General features: G+C 39.6%; 1 protein-coding gene across 2 annotated transcripts in view; it reads left to right on the top strand.

Moving 5' to 3' along the window:
- The window catches only part of SPOPL (speckle type BTB/POZ protein like), a 34,602-nt gene extending 15,054 nt beyond the window's left edge, over positions 1-19,548 (top strand). For both annotated transcript variants that reach the window (XM_035130727.3, XM_088661846.1), the window contains 10 exons: positions 2,035-2,172; positions 2,814-2,935; positions 3,908-4,059; positions 6,365-6,492; positions 10,944-11,121; positions 11,207-11,262; positions 12,107-12,229; positions 13,411-13,553; positions 13,649-13,702; positions 14,951-19,548. In XM_035130727.3, the coding sequence (XP_034986618.1) occupies positions 2,095-2,172; positions 2,814-2,935; positions 3,908-4,059; positions 6,365-6,492; positions 10,944-11,121; positions 11,207-11,262; positions 12,107-12,229; positions 13,411-13,553; positions 13,649-13,702; positions 14,951-15,095 (1,179 nt within the window). In that variant the 5' untranslated portion in view covers positions 2,035-2,094 and the 3' untranslated portion in view covers positions 15,096-19,548. The remainder of the gene's footprint in view (positions 1-2,034; positions 2,173-2,813; positions 2,936-3,907; positions 4,060-6,364; positions 6,493-10,943; positions 11,122-11,206; positions 11,263-12,106; positions 12,230-13,410; positions 13,554-13,648; positions 13,703-14,950) is intronic.
- Positions 19,549-19,961: the final 413 nt, after the last annotated feature.

Raw genomic sequence — 19,961 nt, 5'->3', positions numbered from 1 at the left:
TTTTATATTCCAGGGTGATTGTCTATAAGGGTGAAAAAAGTCTCAAAATTACACGGCATTTGGGCTGAGTTTTGTTTGAAAAACTTCAAGGGGACAGCCCATTTGTAAGTTTTATTTGCTCTTCTTGGGATGTGTTTTGCTTCAGCCACTTTTTATTTACAGAAAGAAAACTGTAAATGACAAGTGGCTGAAACTTCCATATAGTTGACAATAAATTAAGCTACTTTGTGGGTCTACTTTTATGTAACTTTAATAATGAAAAGTCACCCTGAGTGGGTTACAACCCCATTTTCTGCGGGGGATATTTATTTATAGGAACAGTTATGATCACAGGGCAGCATGCAGAAATATGGCAAAGACATAGTAAGCAGAGGAAAGTGTTCGAAGAAGCAATTATAGGGCTGAGGCATAGGCAAACTCAGCCCTCCAGGTGTTTTGGGACTACAATTCCCATCATCCCTGACCACTGATCCTGTTAGCTAGGGATCATGGGAGTTGTAGTCCCAAAACATCTGGAGGGCCGAGTTTGCCTGTGTCTGGCTGAGATGCCGTTCATTTCATTTCTGCCTTATTTGATTGACCAACTAACTGGTTTCTACTAGATGAAATCTAGAACACACTTGTATCTTTTTATGTGGTTATCTGATAGTAATAGCAGGAGTGGGGGCTTCTTGCTCCTCAGCCCTAGAGGAGTCAGGGTCCCTCTTCAGGGAAATTTTATCCTTTCTTCACATTTAGCTTAGCTTTTAATGAGCATGTGCAGGCATCTTTGAACAGTAACACCACTTAGGGCAACTTGTAAATAAGCCCACAAAAGTTACCAGCCTTTTTTTTTTTTTACTAGTTTGGAAATAAGCTAGTATTTTGTGTTTTCATCCTGGCCACAGAGGCCAACCCCTCTCCTCTGTAGCCAACATGGAGATTCAAGCTACTAGCCTCTTAGAAGGCTATTTAAAAGATCTTCTACTAAGCACATTGGCAGAAAAGGGTTGAGGCAATTTGTCCTTCCTCTGGCAGTCTGCTCACTTGTCTTCATGGAATTTCATATCCTTATATCCATGGAATTCTGGTCTCTTATGACTACCAAGCAAGTTATTGAATACAAGACTGGTTTAGCAGAATGGAGGAATAAATAACACACAGTTGAACATCACAGTAGCCAGGTTATGAGTACCCAGGAGCCTGAGCTAACCAATCATTTGCATTTAATGAGAGGTAGACTCTTCATATTACATAGTGTGATGTTCTATAAAACTTCTTGGAAGGTGTAAAGTCCTAGGAGGCAGCTTTTAAATAATCAAAACAACTTGCTGTGCTCTTACTATTATTGTAAATTGGGACAGGAAGGTTATTCATGAAGAATTGGTAGTACAGTGGTACCTCGGGTTACAGATGCTTCAGGCTACAGACTCCACTAACCCAGACAATTTGGGATTGTTCCATGTAAAGACATGACAGCCATCCTGTAATAAAAAGTAAAGGCAATTGCACATACCAGAGCCTCTGAACTAAAGGGTACTTTTCAGTCAAGAACAGAGTAGAGAAGAACTTTTGGACAGACATAATGCATGAATGACTTCAGGTAGAAATATCTACTCTGATTCAGCTGCTGTAAAAGCCACCTGCTTTTCAAAAGATGGTCTTCGCAGAATTTCTAGTTGAGATGAATACATTTATTCTTCTATAGCACACAAATAACTTAACCAGTCTCCCACTGATTTCACACATCCCCAAGAGTAATACCGGTTTACAGATGTTTAGACAATCTCACTTTGACTGTGTGCCATCTGAAAATTGAGGGATGTCCTCCCCGGGGTACTAAATCACAAAATATCTTTCATTTACATGGGTGGAACACAAACATTTGTTGGTATTTGATATCTGGTCAATAGACTTTTCTTACAGTTGCCCTTGATATTTTTTCAGTAATTTATCTAACGTCTACCATAAGTAGTTAAAGCAATACCTTAATAGTGAGTACTTGGCTGTACCTTTTCTAAATACTAATGCATTGTTTGATCTTAATTTGTGTAGGAAGAATACTGACAATTGAATTGCTGCCTTTATACTGTAAAAAATTGCAATAAAGTGGGGATGTCAAGAGTCTCCACTCCTCCACCACCTGGAGAGATGTCCAGTGGTCCTATAGCTGAAAGCTGGTGTTACACACAGGTAAGCCACATACCTGTATGTATGTGTGTGTCCAGGTTTTGTTAATGACATGTTTAATAGCAGGACACTTTCAGATGTAGCTTCCATCAGTAATGCAATGTGACACCCATATGGTGACTATGAGATCAGCAATATAATAGGCAAGAAATCAAATACTGAAGGTTGTATAAAGTGATTGGGAGGGTTTGCAGAGGTGAGGGCACCCATTGAGAAACAGTCATTGTGCAAGTTGCCTTCTATTTGTGCAGCTATTGAATACAACTGAAGGTTGCTGAGGTGTAGGACAAATGAATTAACCACCTAAAGTCTACAATAATTCAACCTGTGGCTCTGAAAAAGCCTGCCGTTGCTGGTGGATAACTGATCAAATAAGGGGCCCCTAAGGAATGAATCTCGCTCAAATGTCCCAAATTGGTAGCTTATGGAATCCTATTCTGAAACATTGGCTTTTTTAAAACAAGTGCACAATATAAGCTTCAGTGACTCCTTAATTCTATGAGATATCCGCCCCCCCCCCAAAAAAAAACAGTTTGAACTTTTCAGTTGAGGTTATTTCTTCAATAACTGTTTTTTTAAAAAAAAATTAGCTGAAGAAAAGTGAATCTGGTGAATTTACGTGATTGTCTGCATCTCTTATTCAGGTTAAAGTTGTAAAATTTTCTTATATGTGGACCATTAATAACTTCAGCTTCTGCCGAGAAGAAATGGGGGAAGTTTTAAAGAGTTCTACTTTTTCATCAGGGCCAAATGACAAAATGAAATGGTAGGTATGAGTCATTTGTCAGTGGCTTCTCACTTTCTTTTCTTTAAGCATACGGTCTCTTGAGACTCTGTGAATATGTCATAAATAAAATCGCATGTATGGTGGTTTATCCTCCAGTGTTAAAACTGTTTTTATTGATGAAAGTGGGGCAAACTATCACTTATTTTCTGGTACATTGCAGAGATCCGAACAGCTAATAGTTTGAAATACTATATACAGTAGTTTGTGGCAAAATAAGGCAAGATGATGTAATGTGTTGGATTAGGGCCAGAGAGACATTGGGTTCAAATCTTCATCTGTGAGGTTACTGAGAGCAATTTGGGGGAATTCAGGGCCCCAGTTTGCATGTAATACTAAGCCAAGCCAAGTTCCTGGAAGGAAGATTGCTGCAGCTTTGCTGCTCTTTCATTGCAGCTCCCGCCACAGTGCTATGAGCAAAGCCATGGTAGCCCAGGGTAGTTGAATGACTTGCTGTCTTGTGACTTGTCTGGAGCAACATGCATTCCAAACTGGCCTTGTGATTTGCTAAGCAAATTATGGCTCAACTCCCATCCGTGTGGCACTAGCAGGGTTCCCTATTTGTAAACTGCCCTGTGATCCTTGAATGAAGGGTGGTATAGAAATGTAATAAATAATAATAATCTCATTTTGTTCAAGAGGGCCCCACCCTTCTGGAGACACATTTCAGGAGAACACCACTGTATATATGATCGCTCCTTGGAGTATTGAAAGGTGTGACAGCAGGAGAAGAGCAATAGGGATATATAGATATGAGCAACTGGAGGTCATGGGTATTGAATACATATGTAAGTTTAACTGATCTCCAGAACCCAGGGGACATCTTCTATACATGTAAAAAAAAACATATCACAACAGTACTCCAATTTTTAAATATCTTAGCAGGTTAGGCCTTTATGGATTGGAGAACAAGTTGATGTTTCTAAGGCTTGCTTCTTATGTTCTTTATTTCAGGTGCCTGAGAGTAAACCCCAAAGGACTGGATGATGAAAGCAAAGATTACCTTTCACTGTATTTACTTCTAGTTAGTTGTCCAAAAAGTGAAGTGAGAGCAAAATTTAAATTTTCTCTTTTAAATGCAAAAAGAGAAGAAACGAAAGCAATGGGTAAGTGGATTTTAAAATGCTTCAAGAACGATAGGTTGTTTTCAGTTTAAGGAGTAAAAGGTCTGTCAAATCAGATTTTTATTTATTTATTTAAAAGCTGGTAAACTCAGATTTATTATTTTGTGTCTGTGTACAAGGTCAGTCACAGTGTAATGGCTTCCTCTGGTTTTGGTCAATGGTATAGTTTGGAGAATGGTATAGTTGGCAATTCAGAGGCAATTCAGTTATTTAAATCTAAATGAGATTTGACTGTCTTTCTTTTTGTATGCATTTCCTATTCAAACATGATTACATAAGTTTTCCTAATGTTTTGTGGTATATTTATTTATGATATAATTTTTCAAGTTGCCATGACAAGTATCCAGCTGTTGCCTGGGGAAAGCAGGACAAAGAGGGACTATTCACTGTTTGACAAGTTCTTTAAAAATAAAATCTCCATAGGGTTGGGGGGCCCCCTGGAGCATGTGGGGTGGGGACAAAGGGGAGGAGGAATCATCCAGAATGCTTCTCTCCCCTATTCTGCTGATGGATACTTTCTTTCAGAAGGGAGGAATGTTGGCTATTACCTTTTATCTACAAATCATGTTCGCATTTTAGCCTACAGGGGTTAATGAGACTACCAAGTGTGTTTTGTCGTTAAAAATCAGTTGTTCTGTTTTACATATCCTGAATAAAACTGACTTCAGTTTTTCGAATCCCACTTTCTGAAGTTTAATTTTGTCATAAATTATATCTTGCTAACTTGCACTATTATCACAAGCAAGATATTTGGACAGTGTGTGTGTGTGTGTGTGTGTGTTTTCAGCCATACTGAAAAAGAGTATGTATGGGAGCTGGTCTTGTGTGTCACCACATCAGGAATGAAACATGTGCCCTCTAGTACTGTATATGGTGTAGCCTTGGGTATATGGTTCAATAATAGACTGGTTCAGATCCTTGTCATTATAAACTTACTGAAGAAAGTGAGGAAATCAGCTGTTGCTTAACTTTGTATCATTCAATTATGGAAAAAATATCCTCTGCCCTTAATGGGATAAGGATTGTAAATTGTTCAAAGCACTAAAATGCTCCTAAAATGTAACAGCAGCTAATTGCAGGAAAAAATCCATTGTCTTTAATGGTCCAATTGCTGCTAACATTTGTTTTTAAAAAGTAATAATGCATTAACTTAGAACCAGAATAATGGGGGGGGGTACCCTGGGCTGCCTAAGTGCTAGGGGAATTTTCACACCCCCACTGTAGCTCCCAGAAAATTTGTGGTATGTGGGCATAGAAGTGAAATTGGAGGTTGGAATCATGTGAGGAAGGGGCAGAGGGAGGACTAAATGGAATTCTATGAACTTAGCCATCTGCAGTGTCTCTGACATCAGTGGTTCCTCTGCTGCATCTGGGCTTATGAGAGATTTGGGGGGTGATTTATGAACTTCCAGCTGAAACGTGTGGCTGGAATTCTACTCTTGCACCAATCTCCTGTACTAAAAGGCATCTCGGAAAAGGAAGTGGTAATTCTACGAAACTGAACACAGTACTGTAGTCAGAATAATAGCAATTATTGTTATTGTTATACCCTACCCATTTGGCTGGGTTTCCCTAGCGACTCTGGGTGGTTTACAACATATATAAAACAGTAACATATCAAACATTAAAAAGAATCCCATGAGTTAAATTCAAGGCCTCTTGTCCACATGAAGTCCTTGTGCTGTGTCTCAAACCTTTTTTTGACTTTCTGAAGTTATTTCTACAGTGCTTTGGGTTCTGAATGTGAACATGATACGCAAACCTCCACCAACCCACCAAGCTTAATTTTAAAATATAGGGTTGGATCCAGATGTGCATTCAGTGACATTCCACTTGCACTTGGGAGGTGATTTGTACTGATTCTTCCTTCCCAATGCAACCCCTGAAAACTGCACTGGAGGGCTGGGGGACCCTACAGAATGACATGGGGTGTGCTACCTGGGGATGTGGGGGAAATCTGTACTGGAACCAATTCCATCTCCAAACATAGTGGTGGGGACCCTGTGGCTGTCCAGCTGGTGGTGTGTTTCAATTCCCATCAGCCCCAGCCAGGGATGATGGAAGTTGTAGCCCATTAACACCTGGAGGACCACCGCTTCCATGCCCAGGTATAAACAAAAGGAGTCTTTCTCTTAATGAAGGTGCTAATCTGGATACAGCTCATATTTTGCTTTAGTCTTTAGTACAATTGTTATCTTACTAAGTTTGATTTGGTTCTTGGATTTCACTTATTGTGTATGTATATTAAAACAGTTTTAATTGAATGTACTTAATCTGATTTATTTAGAAAGCCAAAGAGCATATCGATTTGTTCAAGGCAAAGATTGGGGTTTTAAAAAATTCATTCGAAGAGACTTCTTACTTGATGAAGCTAATGGTCTTTTACCAGATGATAAGCTTACGTTATTTTGTGAGGTAGGTAATCAACCAGTGCTTTTTAAAATAGAATATTGGTTTCCATGGCTATGACTGAAGAATATTTTCAAATGTTATGTTCATCCCTCTGCGATACAGAAATGCCCTGATAAAATATTTTAGCATAATAGTGGGTTTTTTAAAGTATTCGATGCAAGATTTTTCTATGTCAGCCATTGGGAGCATTCCTGTTTGGCATGTAGAGAAGGGAAAGCTGTAGAATGACCCTGGGATAAAAACTGCACTAGTCTTGTTTGGGTGGAAGAAGGTGTAACATATAAGGCAGGGTTGTGGGATCAATTTCCTAGGTTGGTACTCTATGATGGTCATTGTGGAGCTACAGAGAAGCCACAGTTGGTTTGTCTTTGAGAGGAAGTGAACTCCCCTTTACTATGATTTAAATTAATAATATGTCTGTGTTTAAATTGGACAGTGACAACTGAAGACCTGGATTTTTATGCTCCTGACTGCCAAATGTAGGGCTGAATTTGACATACAAGTGTTAGTAAAATCTCAGTCATCTGGACATAATTACATTATTATTATTATTATTAGTAGTAGTAGTAGTAGCAGCATGCCACTCTTCACCCGAAGATCACAAGGAAGTTCACAACATAGAAATATAAATAAGAACACACAATATATAATAAAAACAAAAACAATAATTCCCCCACCCCCTACCACAAACACATTTAAAATGGTATAGGGTGTTAATCAGCCAAAGGCATGGTTGAAGAGGAACATTTTAGCCTTGTGCCTAAAGGTGTATAATGAAGGTGCCAGCCAAAGCTCCCTGGGGAAAGCATTCCTCAAACAAGGAGTCACTGCAGAAAAGGCCCATTCTCACATTGCTGCCTTTTGGACCTCCCATTGAGAAGGCACATGAATAATGGTCTCAGATGATGATCTCAGGATCCAGGTTGGTTCATATGGAAAGGGGGGGGGTCCGTGAGGTATTCCGGTCCTAAGCCATTTAAGGCTTTATAGGTAGGGTTGCCAGACTCAATAGAGGACATGACTTCTGTGCCTTTAATTGCCCTGCTCTCTTTTGAGTCTGGAAACCTTAAAGAGAAACCAGCAGACCCTTTGTTTCCAAGCAAAGGGTCTGCTGGTTTCTCTTTAAGGTTTCTAGACTCAAAAGAGAGCAGGGCAATTAAACGCTCTATTGAGTCTGGCAACCCTATTTATAGGTCAAAACCAGCACTTCGAATTAGGCCCAAAAAGTAAATGGCAGCCTCTGCAGTTGAGTCAGGTTTGGTGTAATATGCTCAAACCATCTTCCCCCGGTGAGGAACCTGGCTGCCAAATTCTGCACCAGCTGAAGTTTCTGAACCATCTTCAGTGGCAGCCCTATGTCTAACCTCGAGGTTACCAGAGCATAGACAACAGTAGTTAGATTCAGGCAGGTAGCCGTGTTGGTCTGACACTTCTTCAGATACAGGTGTGCATGCACACAAAAGCTTATACCCAGAACAAACTTAGTTGGTCTCTAAGGTGCTACTGGACAATTATTTATTATTTATTTATTTATTTAAACAGTAGTTAGGCTATCCCTGTTCAGATAGGGGCGCAGCTGGGCCACCAGCCGAAGCTGATGGAAGGCACTCCAGGCCACTGAGGCCACCTGAGCCTCAAGCGACAGTAAAGGATCCAGAAGTACCCCCAAGCTACATACCTGCTCCTACAGAGGGAGTGTAACCCCATCAAGGGCAGGCAGCCTTCCGGTCTAGGGAACTGCCCACTAATAGTGCCTCAGTCTTATCTGGATTGAGCTTCAGTTTGTTGGCTCCCATCCAGTCCATGACTGAGGTGAGACAATGGTCCATGACATTCACTGCCTCACCTGCAGATGTAAAGGAGAAGTAGAGCTGTGTGTCATCAGCATATTATTACAATGTACTCCAAACCTCTGGATAACCCCACTGAATGGTGTCATGTAGATATTAAATAGCATACATAGGGGATAAAATTGAACACTGAAGAACCCCACGTTGAAGGTTCCATGGGGCTGAAGCACCCCCCTCTGGAAACATCCATCCAAGGAGGACGGGAACTACCAGAAAGCAATGTCACCCACCTCTAATTCAGACAGTTGCTCCAGAAGGATGCCATGGTTGATGGTATCAAAAGCCGCTGACAGGTTGAGGAGAATTAACAGAGACACATTTCCCCTTTCTTTCTCCCGACAGAGGTCATCATACAGGGCGACCAAAGCAGTTTCTGTGCCAAAACTGGGCCTAAACCCCGATTAAAATGGATCTGGAAAGTCAGTTTCCTCCAAGAGCGCCTGGATTTAGTCTGTGACTACCTGCTCAAGAACCTTGCCCAAGAAGGGGAGACTAGCAACTGCTGGTAGTTACTTAGATTTTCTGAATTCAGGGAGTGTTTTTTAAGGGACCACCCCGCAGGGAGGCATTAATCAAGTCCCTGCCCCAAACAGCTGTCTCCTCCCTGCTAGTTTTTTTCTTCAGTCAAGAGGGGCTAGGCTCCAGAGTACAAGTGGCCACCCTGAACGATCCAAGCATCTTGTCCACATCCTTGAGCCTTCCTGATTGAAACACATCCAACACAACAGGACTAGGCATTCTTAAAAGCGATTGTAACTTTCCATATATTGATAAGGTTTCTACAGCAATTATCCCTTGATAGCATTAGATATTTAGAAGCAAATTTATTATGGTACACTTCAGACTTAAGCCTGTTAACACAACATTACAAAATATTGGCAACCCCTGCTACACATGAGTGTTTGAGCAAGTGCATTTTACTTAGATTAATTGAAAAATCCAGTGAATATAGATTCTCTGGTGGAATAGATCTTTAGCCTCAGGGAGGAATATATGCACATAGCTAAAAATTATGCCGGAAACCTAAACAGTCTTAGTAAAATCCAGTAAGACTGCTTATGATACAGTACTTAAAAATGGAAGGTTATGATCCCAGTGCACTGAATGTTAAATATACATTGGCAGGTTATCACTGCTGCCCTGGACTGATTAGTGGCTTAGGAGGATGACATATGCTCTAACTGCTAATAAGTTTGCTTTGATCTGTGTATTTACAAGAAATGTGTACACAAAAAAAATCTTGGCAAGATTACAACTTAATTATGTGTCATTATGCTGTGTAGGAAGAATAATTGAAATGTGGCCCCTGAGACTAAATAGTGCAAATATACTGCATCTTATTTTATTTAGATAGACAGGCTAAATTAGCTGTGTGATGAATTTGTTATGAATACAATTATTCAGTTGGTAAGTGGATGTAACACATGTCTAGGTCTGAAAAGGATCCTTACTCCATAAAATATTTCTGATTCAAATAGTTTTTGCTGTAGATCAAAGTAGTTTTATAAGTGAATATTGACTAAGAGGTCAGAGGTTTCTGTAAAAGATGAAATATTTTGCACTGCAGTGGTTTGACTTGGGGGGAATCAAACCTTGCCCTTTGTTTTCACAACTTCTTTCAGGGAGTGCTCAGTTACTGCTTTGTTGAGCAAAGCAAGTCTTGAAGCATTAGCTTCATGTATTGGCTTTGAACACTACCTATCCATGAATTTGCTAAGGCTGATCTTGCTTGCAGGTCAAGAGTTATCCTAGGAACACGGGATGTGATCCAATAGTTTCACCTTGTGAAGCCATTATTTTGTTCCCAGAGCAAGAAGGTTGGATACCATCCATATGACGCAATCTTATTCCAGATCAGGCTATTTGTTGGGCATGTGTTTCACATTCTCTTCTACCTGATTTTTTTTTAAATGTTAAAAATAAAAACAAATAAATTGGATATTCCAGGGATTGAACCCTGGCCCTTTTTCAGTCCTTCTCCAATGTGGACTTCAGCCAGGAGAGGCCATTGTCTGTATCAGTGCCACTTCCTTCTGACCTTGGTTGAGCCACCTGCATTCTGTGTTGTTTTATTGTTTGTTTGTTTAAAACACTTGCTTTATCTCTAAATAGTACTATAAAATGTTAGCTAGCAGAATCTTTTCTGACCTATAAAAGCATTCCCGGGTGTTACAAAATTACGGTACTATTCTTCTGCTTAGTTTCTAATGATACTAACAGTGCAATCTCTTTTCAAGTCTGCTGTATTCTTGAATCTCACTTTCAGGGTAGGAACTTCTCAGGGTGCAAGCTGGAACAGTAGTACTATGTGATGCTGATTTTGTTGGTGGTGGATTTCAAAGAAATGTCCACCCCTGATTTTTTTATTTCTTCTGTGCTGGTTGTATAAAGAACTGTGCCAGTTGAGTGTGAGCTTATAGGGATAGCTGCTTCTGTGCTTCATTTTCTTCTTCCAGCTTATATTGGGATATCGGAATATCTGAACTAAAATGAAGTGTCACTGCTTGAGGATTGAAGAACTATCTATTTGTTTGTATTCTTAAATCTAGGTTAACCATAGGAGCTGTAACATCATGATCACATAAAATTACTGTTTTTTGCTAGGTGAGCGTGGTCCAAGACTCAGTGAATATATCAGGACAGTCCAGTACAAACACACTAAAGGTACCTGAATGCCGACTAGCAGAAGATCTAGGAAATCTCTGGGAAACAACAAGATTTACAGATTGTAGCTTTTATGTAGGTGGACAAGAGTTCAAAGCTCATAAATCTGTTCTTGCAGGTACCTCCTCCTTCTGTATTATAATTTGTTTGATAAAATTATTTTGACCTTAGTGTGGTACTAATGCTTTTGTCTCTTGCTACAGCTCGTTCACCTGTTTTTAATGCAATGTTTGAACACGAAATGGAGGAAAGCAAAAAGGTGAGAGAATGTTATCATCATATGACTTGTAGTCACTTAAAGGAGGATTTTTTTTTTACAGAAAACTGTAAGCTTTTGGTGTAGATCAAGAATGCAGTAGCTGGGTAACTGGGTTAGGTTAACTGATTAAAAAAAACCTTACAATTAACTTAAAAGGTGATCAAGATTTTAACTGGACATTGTTTAAAATGGCAATTATTTATAGGGCAGAAAAACTATGGGTAATAGTGCCACATTAGATGGGGCATTTTGTCTTCATGCTCTCCCCGGGGGCAGGGGGCGGGCTGCATTTTCAACAAGACTAATGCATGGCACAATATGGCCTAGCTGCTCCTGAAACGGTCATTGTTACCAAACAAAATGAGGGGCAAAGGACATAGTTGCAAGGATTTAATATTGAGAAGCATTCAAATAAAACTGGCATTGCATTAAAATTTAAACTTTCCCTCAGAAATGGAAATGGAGGGACTAATTGTATGAGAAGCATAGAATTAACATGCCTGGCCCTTAAGATTACAACAGCTAGACAGATTCCATCCATTTCAGCAAGTGCAGTCTTATGGTTCAGCATGCTCTAGAAACCTGTCTGAAATGTATGTGGATGTTAAGATGTTAAGAGTTAGGCTCCCCCATTTTTAACTTTTGAATAGGATTTGAATGTGCCCACCTTTATTTTGATGCAAGGATTCCAAGCAACTACAGCAGGAGCTAAATATCTCCTGTCGCGTTACATCAGGACACTTTGGATATGAAATAGTAAGCTATTAGGAATTACACAGTGTAGGTGGATTGTAATATTTTAAGTCGGAACCATGACAAGTTTTTTCCCTGTTTCACGTAACAGAATCGTGTAGAAATAAATGATGTAGACCCTGACGTTTTTAAAGAGATGATGAGGTTCATTTATACCGGGAAAGCTCCAAACCTTGAAAAAATGGCTGACAGCTTGTTGGCAGCAGCAGACAAAGTAAGTAATTGCCTATACAAGGGCTTTATAGGTCATTTGAATGAAGCCCAAAAAGTGTTTGTTTTGAGAGATTTTTATATAGTTAAGAAAAGGGAACTGGATTATTAGCAGTAGAAATGTACTAGAAGACATAAGATCCTATGTAATTTAGCTAAATGCTTCCTCTCAGGTGTTCTGGGTGTCTTTAGAGAGAACTTGAGGAACAGCTGCCTTCCTGTGCTGTTGTGCAAATTGAATGGATTTGTTTACAAAGAGTAAATATGCAAAGACAAGTGATAGAGGACTAATTCAGGCCTATTGCATTTACGCTGTGTCCAGACATTATCACAGTGTCACGGATACAGAAGGTGAGCTTCAGATGCGAACCCTTAACATTTGTTTAAAGCTTGAGATGACAGCAGCAGGCTTTTATAGCTAATAGTGGACAAATTGTATTTAAGCTGTACAGTGGTACCTCGGTTTAAGTACACAATTGGTTCTGGAAGTCTGTACTTAACCTGAAGTGTACTTAACCTGAAGCAAACTTTCCCATTGAAAGTATTGGAAAGTTGATTAATCCGTTCCAGGCGGTCTGTGGAGTACTTAAACTGAAGCGTACTGAACCTGAAACGAACTTTCCCATTGAAAGTAATGGAAAGTGGATTAATCCATTCCAGACGGGTCCGCGGAGTACTCAACCTGAAGCGTACTTAACCCGAAGTATGAGTGTAATTGGTTCTGGAAGTCCGTACTTAACCTCAAGCGTACTTAACCTGAAGCGAACTTTCCCATTGAAAGTAATTGAAAGTGGACTAATCCGTTCCAGACGGATCCGTGGAGTACTTAAACTGAAAGTACTCAAACCGAAGCGTACTTAAACCGAGGTATGACTGTACATATATATATATATATATATATATATATATATATATATATATATATAGGTTCTCTTCTGCCAGAGATACAACCGCCGGGTAACATAACCAGCCGGCACAGTCCCATTTCACCTCACACGGCCACTGAATGTGTGTTTGAAGGGAGTCTGTGTATTTCCTTCCATTAAAACAGTTGGCAATTCTTTGAGGGGCCAATTACTTCACAGTTACTTAGAAAGTATATACCTATTAGAAACATCTGCTTTTTAGATTAAGGTAGGAAAGAACAAATGTGAATGACAACGGGCTTTCTCCCTCTTCCTTTAGTATGCACTGGAACGGCTAAAGATCATGTGTGAAGAAGCTCTGTGTAGTAACCTCTCAGTAGAAAATGTTGCAGACATCCTCATCCTCGCAGATTTGCACAGTGCGGAGCAGTTGAAAGCACAAGCAATAGAGTTTATTAACAGGTATGTAATTGACTTCCTTCCTTTAAAAAGAATTTGCATCCCGTGAAGTGAAATCTCCTGAAAAATTAATATCTGGATATTCTTTCATGCCATAGGTGCAGTGTTCTTAGGCAACTTGGTTGTAAAGATGCGAAAAACTGGAACAGCAAGTATGTACTGGCTACGCTTCAAAGCTGTCTGTAAACAGGGTGTGGTATTTGGTGCAAGTCCTGTAATCGGAGTTGACCTATCAAATATGACTAAGGGTCATTAATTTGCTATACTCTGAGTAAAACATGATTGAATACAACCCAATCAGTTTTTGTTGTCTTGATCTTAAATTCTATCATAGTGGAATAAACAATGTATACCAAATGGAAACAATTAAAATACCAGTATCCATATAGATTTGTTCCCAACTTTCTCTTGCAAAAGAAATGAAGCCACTTTCTGTTAACAATTTCTTCCCTGTTTCTCCATTTTCTGTAGACTTAAGCAGAGTTGAAACTGAGACTATGGGTGGAATTCCATGTCACACTCTTCTGATTGTTCCATCAGCGCAAGCATTTCTGCTTGCCAGATGGAGCAGTCCCTCTTCTCCTCCCCCCCCCGCCCCAAATGTACTCTTCTGGGGGTTTTCCTCATTCCCTAGAGCAAATTTGGGGGAGTGGGGGCACCATGTTTCAATAATGGGAGCCCTTCCCCTTGCTTCTGCTAGTACACTTGAGTTAGTTGAATCCGGGCCAGCAATTCTTTCCTTGTACATAGGGCACTGAAATTGACAGAGAATACCTTCCACTGTTCTCATACCACAAGTGCAGCGTCTTAAGTCACAGAAGATATTCTTGTAATGTCCATCTGGAACAGAATAGGGCCTTTGCTGAAACCTTAAACAAGCTTCCCATGTTGATCCAGGACTCGAAGATCTGAAAAACAGCTTTTGTAGTCATGGTCAAACTTAATCATGTGATACAGAGAAGCCAATGTTGGACTTACTGCAAGTTTTTAAATTCTGCTTTGGTAGCAGGGTGGCTGGAGCGACCTAGCGGGACGGGTGGGGTACAAATAATAAAAAATTGGCTTCAAATTGAAAAACAAGTTTGCTGCAGATTCTCCAAGAGCTAGATTGTCCTTTGCAGCCAAGTGCACAATTTCTAAAACAGCTGAAAAAAATGATCCTGGATAGTACAATGCTATGCATGCTTACTTGGAAGCAACTCTCATTGAGTTAATGGGGCTTGCTTTCAGAAAAGTATGCTCAGGATCGCAGGCACTCTTCTAATCCATGGCTTAGATATACCAGCAAGCTGATTTACCTGGGAGCATGTCCCACTGAACTTACTGTGTAACTTCCAAGTGGACATACATAGGATTGCATTGTCTCCTGAACCTGATTCTTGTAATTCTTTTATTGACAGCCAAGCCACGGACATCATGGAAACAGCCGGCTGGAAGTCAATGATCCACTCCCACCCCCACTTAGTAGCTGAGGCCTTTCGAGCGTTAGCATCTGCACAGTGTCCACAGTTTGGCATTCCACGCAAACGACTAAAACAGTCATGAAATCTTCCATGAACTATAGAGAGTAAAAGACTCCTCATCCCTGTCCAGAGGGGTTTCCACAGACCATCTGCCAGAATTTGCTACCCCCTGTCCACAGAACAGAAAGCTTTTAAGAGTGGATAATAATATATGGTTTAATAATCAGCTTTAATTTAGACTGATAACTCTCCAGTTCACTGAAAGGCCTTAACGTCAGTTACTCGAGTTCATTTGTGGTTTTTCTTTTCTTTTTTAAATTGTGCCTCGTCTTTTTGACTCGGCTATGTAGGATTGCACTAGCTCCATAATGCAGTAATGCTGATAAATGAAGACCGTTATTGAAAGGGATCTTCCTTTTAAAAAAACAAAAACAAAAACCCATAATGAAGAGTATAATTTGGTCTTGTGGTAACTGGAAGGTTTCAACTAGCCTCTTATTAAAAGCGCTTGAGTTGAGGGGCAGCAAGCACTCCAGTCAAAGTACTGTATTTAGGGTGCATCTGTCTACCTTCAGAGGGTGCTGTCAGGCATGCTGTGGCAATATATTACTCTGAATATAATTTATTTTTCATTGGTTCAGGTGAGTGAGAGAAATATGCAATGTCCTGGCCCAGAAATGTATTTTGCTAGAATTTCTAAATGCTTACTCCGTGAGTGTCTCCATCAGATGTTAAAAGAAACACACAGTAACCCTTTTTGGCCTGTGTTCATTGCTATTTTACATTTACATTGTACTGAACCAGAGCGAAAGCTAGTATGGAGAGAGAACAAGTGATATATGCTGGGGAAGAAGTGGTTATTTCTCACATGGGATACATGGAAGGTCAAGGATGCATAAGAATGACCAAATGTAAATTTCAGAAATGGGCCAAATTATGGATTCTCAGTATGCACTTTTAATGTGTAACTTTTGTATGTTGTGTGGTACATATATATTTTGGTTTTGATAAATATGGTACAGCAATTGTGGCCTAACTTTTGAAATACATTAAGATGCCCACAGCCACATGGGATTTAGTTTTGTTACTGCAAACAAGGAAAGCATGACTTTAGAGATGTTGATTCAAAGTGACTATCTCAAGTGTTCATGTTAGAATCCATTCTATTTTCACACTCTGGGCAGGCTTAGCTATGTTCCTTTAGTGTGTGTATGCACAAGCCTGTTCACACTAGTGGAAGTTGCACAGACACACACTTAACAGGAAGAATAGGAGTCTGAAATGTCAGTATTTATAAGCACTGACTTGCTGTTTTTAGCATTTGCTATTGTACTAGCATTGTGGATGGTATTGAAATTCTGCATAATGTGAAAAGGATATAACAACCTGTAAACTGCTTGTAAAGGGCCAGTTTTTCTATACAAACCTTCGCTTTAATGCCACCACTTCCAGTGTTTTTGCTAGCTTTGTTTACAGTTGGGAGGATTTGTCTGCAGCAGTGCACATTTGTAAACGCTTCTTGACTGATTGACAATGAATTTTACTTTAAACCTGGTGATGTGCTAGATCTGTTGCGTGGTAAAAGTTGTATTTAACATAGGAAAAGGGAATTGCTCTGAATTTTTAGCTAAATATTTTAATTGACCCGTTTGATTCACATGCTTACTCTATTAAGGTTTGTTTACCTTCTCAAAATGTGCCTCCTTTCTGTTTTCAGTGAGGAGCATTGACATGTTTAAAGTTCTCGAGCATGTTTATTAATTTGAGTAAACATTTATTAAAGAACAGTTGGGGGCAAACAGAGTGCTCCCAAGCCAGCACAGTGCTAAAATGTGAAACATACCCACTTTCTGGCTAAACTCACTCTTTAAGGTGACTTGAATGCAGTATTTAAATTATCATCCTTCAGGCACAATTAAAGGCCATTTTAATTGCACTCCTGGTGGTTTCAGTGGGCCCCAATATTATTCAGTGAACCAAACTGATACAGAGATGCATCATAGCTTATAACATTTATTGGCAGTTTCTCCTAATCCAAACTAAGGTTTTGTAGGTGTTTTATCAGGTAAGCTGTGTCCTTCCATCACAGAGAAACTTCTGCTGCAGTGTAAGAAATTATCATAATGAACAGCCTCGCAACGTGAAAGTTGCAGCTATAATATACAGCGTGACTTGACTATTTAATACCGTAATTGTCCATTTCAGCTTATTCAGAAACTGCTAGATAGAGCAATCAGATGGAAGATCTTAAGCATTTTGTTTACAAGTTTTTAAAAAGCATAATAGCACACTTTGTACCAAAAAAATAATAATGCTGTAGGATACATCTCTATGAAAAGTCCACTTGTCAAATTAACAAAATGTATGTCACATGGTACACTTAGCAGCCAATCATGATAACTGATATAAACGCAGGTCCCACTATGGAATAATCTTTATCTGGAATTTCAGTTATCTGTACACAAAGAATTACACCCAAACCTCACTACCCAAATGGCTGATTCAGATATCTGAACAGCCAGAGTTTACCCTCTTCCTTCCTTGTTTGTGGCTTGCTAGTCTGCAGCAGCCATTTCAGGCAGAAACCAGGCAGGGAGATCAGACAAATCATGGATTAGAAATGTTCCCATAGGAAACATTGGAAACCATCAGCTTGTTATGTGAACACTTGCCTAACAAATGATTTCCTGGAAATGCATTGTGTTCTGAAAGCAGGAGCTGTGTGTATATTGTTCAATGCATTTGCTATTAAAAATGCACAAAATGGGTTAAACAAATCCACATCCCCCCCCCTTAGTGAACCACATGCAGTGTTGTCACTCTTCCAATAGTGCTGGCAAGAACAATTTTCTCTGTCTCACTGCAGCCTGATTACATTTCCTCTTGTTCCATATTAAAAAATCCTGATTGGAACTAGACTTTTCTTTCCAGAGAAGAGATCTAAAGTCCGTTAGAGGTTCTCAGTGGGAAAAGGTGAGAAAGGTCATTTTCACTTCCTTCCTCCTTCAGCCTCAGCGCTCCATCTCCCAGCTGTCCTGCAGGTTCACCTGACCCCCTAGGGCAGCTTGGGGGGGTGCATGGGGCTAAGGGAGCAGGGAAAAATTGGTAGGAATCACCCCTTTCTCCACTGGAGGGCCCTGTTGATTTGGTTCTGCCCAGTGATAGTCTTGATCCTTCCCCTAGTGCTGCAGGAGAAAAGGTCTGTTTGCACATGCGTTTTATGGCTGAATACTTGACATTTGGTGAGAATAGGAACAGTCTACTCATTGGGATTTTCAGCACAGTTACCCAAGTGCCATGTTTGGCTTGCCAACTCTGTCCCTTCAATACCCACCGGCCATCACCATCAAACCCCCCCCCCAAAGGGAGCACCCTGCATGTTTTGTGTAATGGTGTGTGAGTTTTTAACAGATTTATTTTTCAGAAAAATAGGACTCTATTTGCTGTTAGAAGTGGCTGAGGTTTCACTTAATTGAAGTATGTGACAATGTACTTCAGTGAAGGAAACTTCAGTAACCCATCCAGATTTCGACAGTCCATTTACTGCATGCTGAAGTATGAATGCATAGTGCCTTTTTGAAATATAATGGGATGAACTTGTTTTTGAAAATTCTTGGGAAAGGTATATAGGAGTACTGATGTATGAGGAATACATGAATGCAGAATAGAGTGGGTATGTGTACAACAGTTTGTCTATCTTCAGAAGCTACAGATGCAAAATATGTTTCAGATGTATATTTTCTCTGTGCTCAGTAAACTCTGAATTCTAAAATGAGGTTATTGATAGAAGAAAGGCTTAAGACGATTTGTGTTGGGGTTGTGTGTGTGTGTTTTTGTTGGCATGGTTTCATTATTTAAGTATGGAATTTCAATGAGTTTTTGATGACATCTGCCTTCTAAGCGTAAGACAGAGTACAATATCTTTGTTTGTCCCCTTATGAAGAGGCTGTTCCTTCAAAGTCAAGTCTAAGTAATTGTGCTAAGTAAAGTTCCTATAGAAATTGCTAGGTTAAACAGTGGGAGATGCTTTGTTTTTAGGCTATAACATATGATTTCTTAAACCAATTTATGTTTGTCCCAAGTTTTAATTCTTATTGGCTGGGTTGATTGAATTTTCTTAACACTTCCTACAAACTGTTAGGTACTGGTTTGTTTTACAACACAAGTGCATTGAATTGCTTGCTTTCTGCTTGCAGCAAATGGACTTCCCCTGAAATGGACACTCATTTTTGTCAGTGTTTGCTGTGGTTTGCGTTAATTATACTCTGTAATCTAGTTAATTCTGGATTTTTATATGTCAGAATGAAGGTTTCTCTTTAGTTCTGTTTTAGAATCTAAACATTGGAAGGACTTTAAACCTGGGTCTTAGCTGGGAGTTATTCACATTACCTATCATGTTAAACACTTGCATCAAACCATCCAGCCTTTTATATCCGCCTGATGTTAACAGTGAAATACTTTTTGTACCTTGTTGCTGAAAATATTTTTGCATTTCAGGACATCAAGTTACAATAAAGTTGTTACTTATACAGAAATCTTCTGTGTACCTTGTTGTCTTTGAGACACTGACTTTGCTACGTTTCCCTTGACATATAGCAACTTCAACAAGGATCACAATGTTGTTCACCGTCTTGACAATTTTTTAATTCAGAAATGAATAGAAAACAGATCACTTTGTATACACAGGTTTACAACTTCACACACACACACACATTGTATTGATGCTGATTTTAGAGCTCCTTATAGACTGCTACATTGTAGGAAGTGTCATAAAGATTCATATTCAAAAGTTTGGAGTGGCATCGGTGTACATCTGCACCGAGAGCTAGCACACTGACCGCTTCCTACTGAATTTTCACTTGAAGAAGCCTTTCATAGCGAATAGAAGGTTGATTTCAGATCCCATTTTTTGGGTGGTGTTGGGGTGTTGGGTTACAGCTGGGGAGGG

This window comes from Zootoca vivipara, chromosome 1, assembly GCF_965207765.1.
Source record: "Zootoca vivipara chromosome 1, rZooViv2.hap1.1, whole genome shotgun sequence".
NCBI lineage: Eukaryota > Metazoa > Chordata > Lepidosauria > Squamata > Lacertidae > Zootoca > Zootoca vivipara.
Note: the sequence above shows the minus strand (reverse complement) of the source record. Positions and strands in the feature narration are given on the sequence as shown.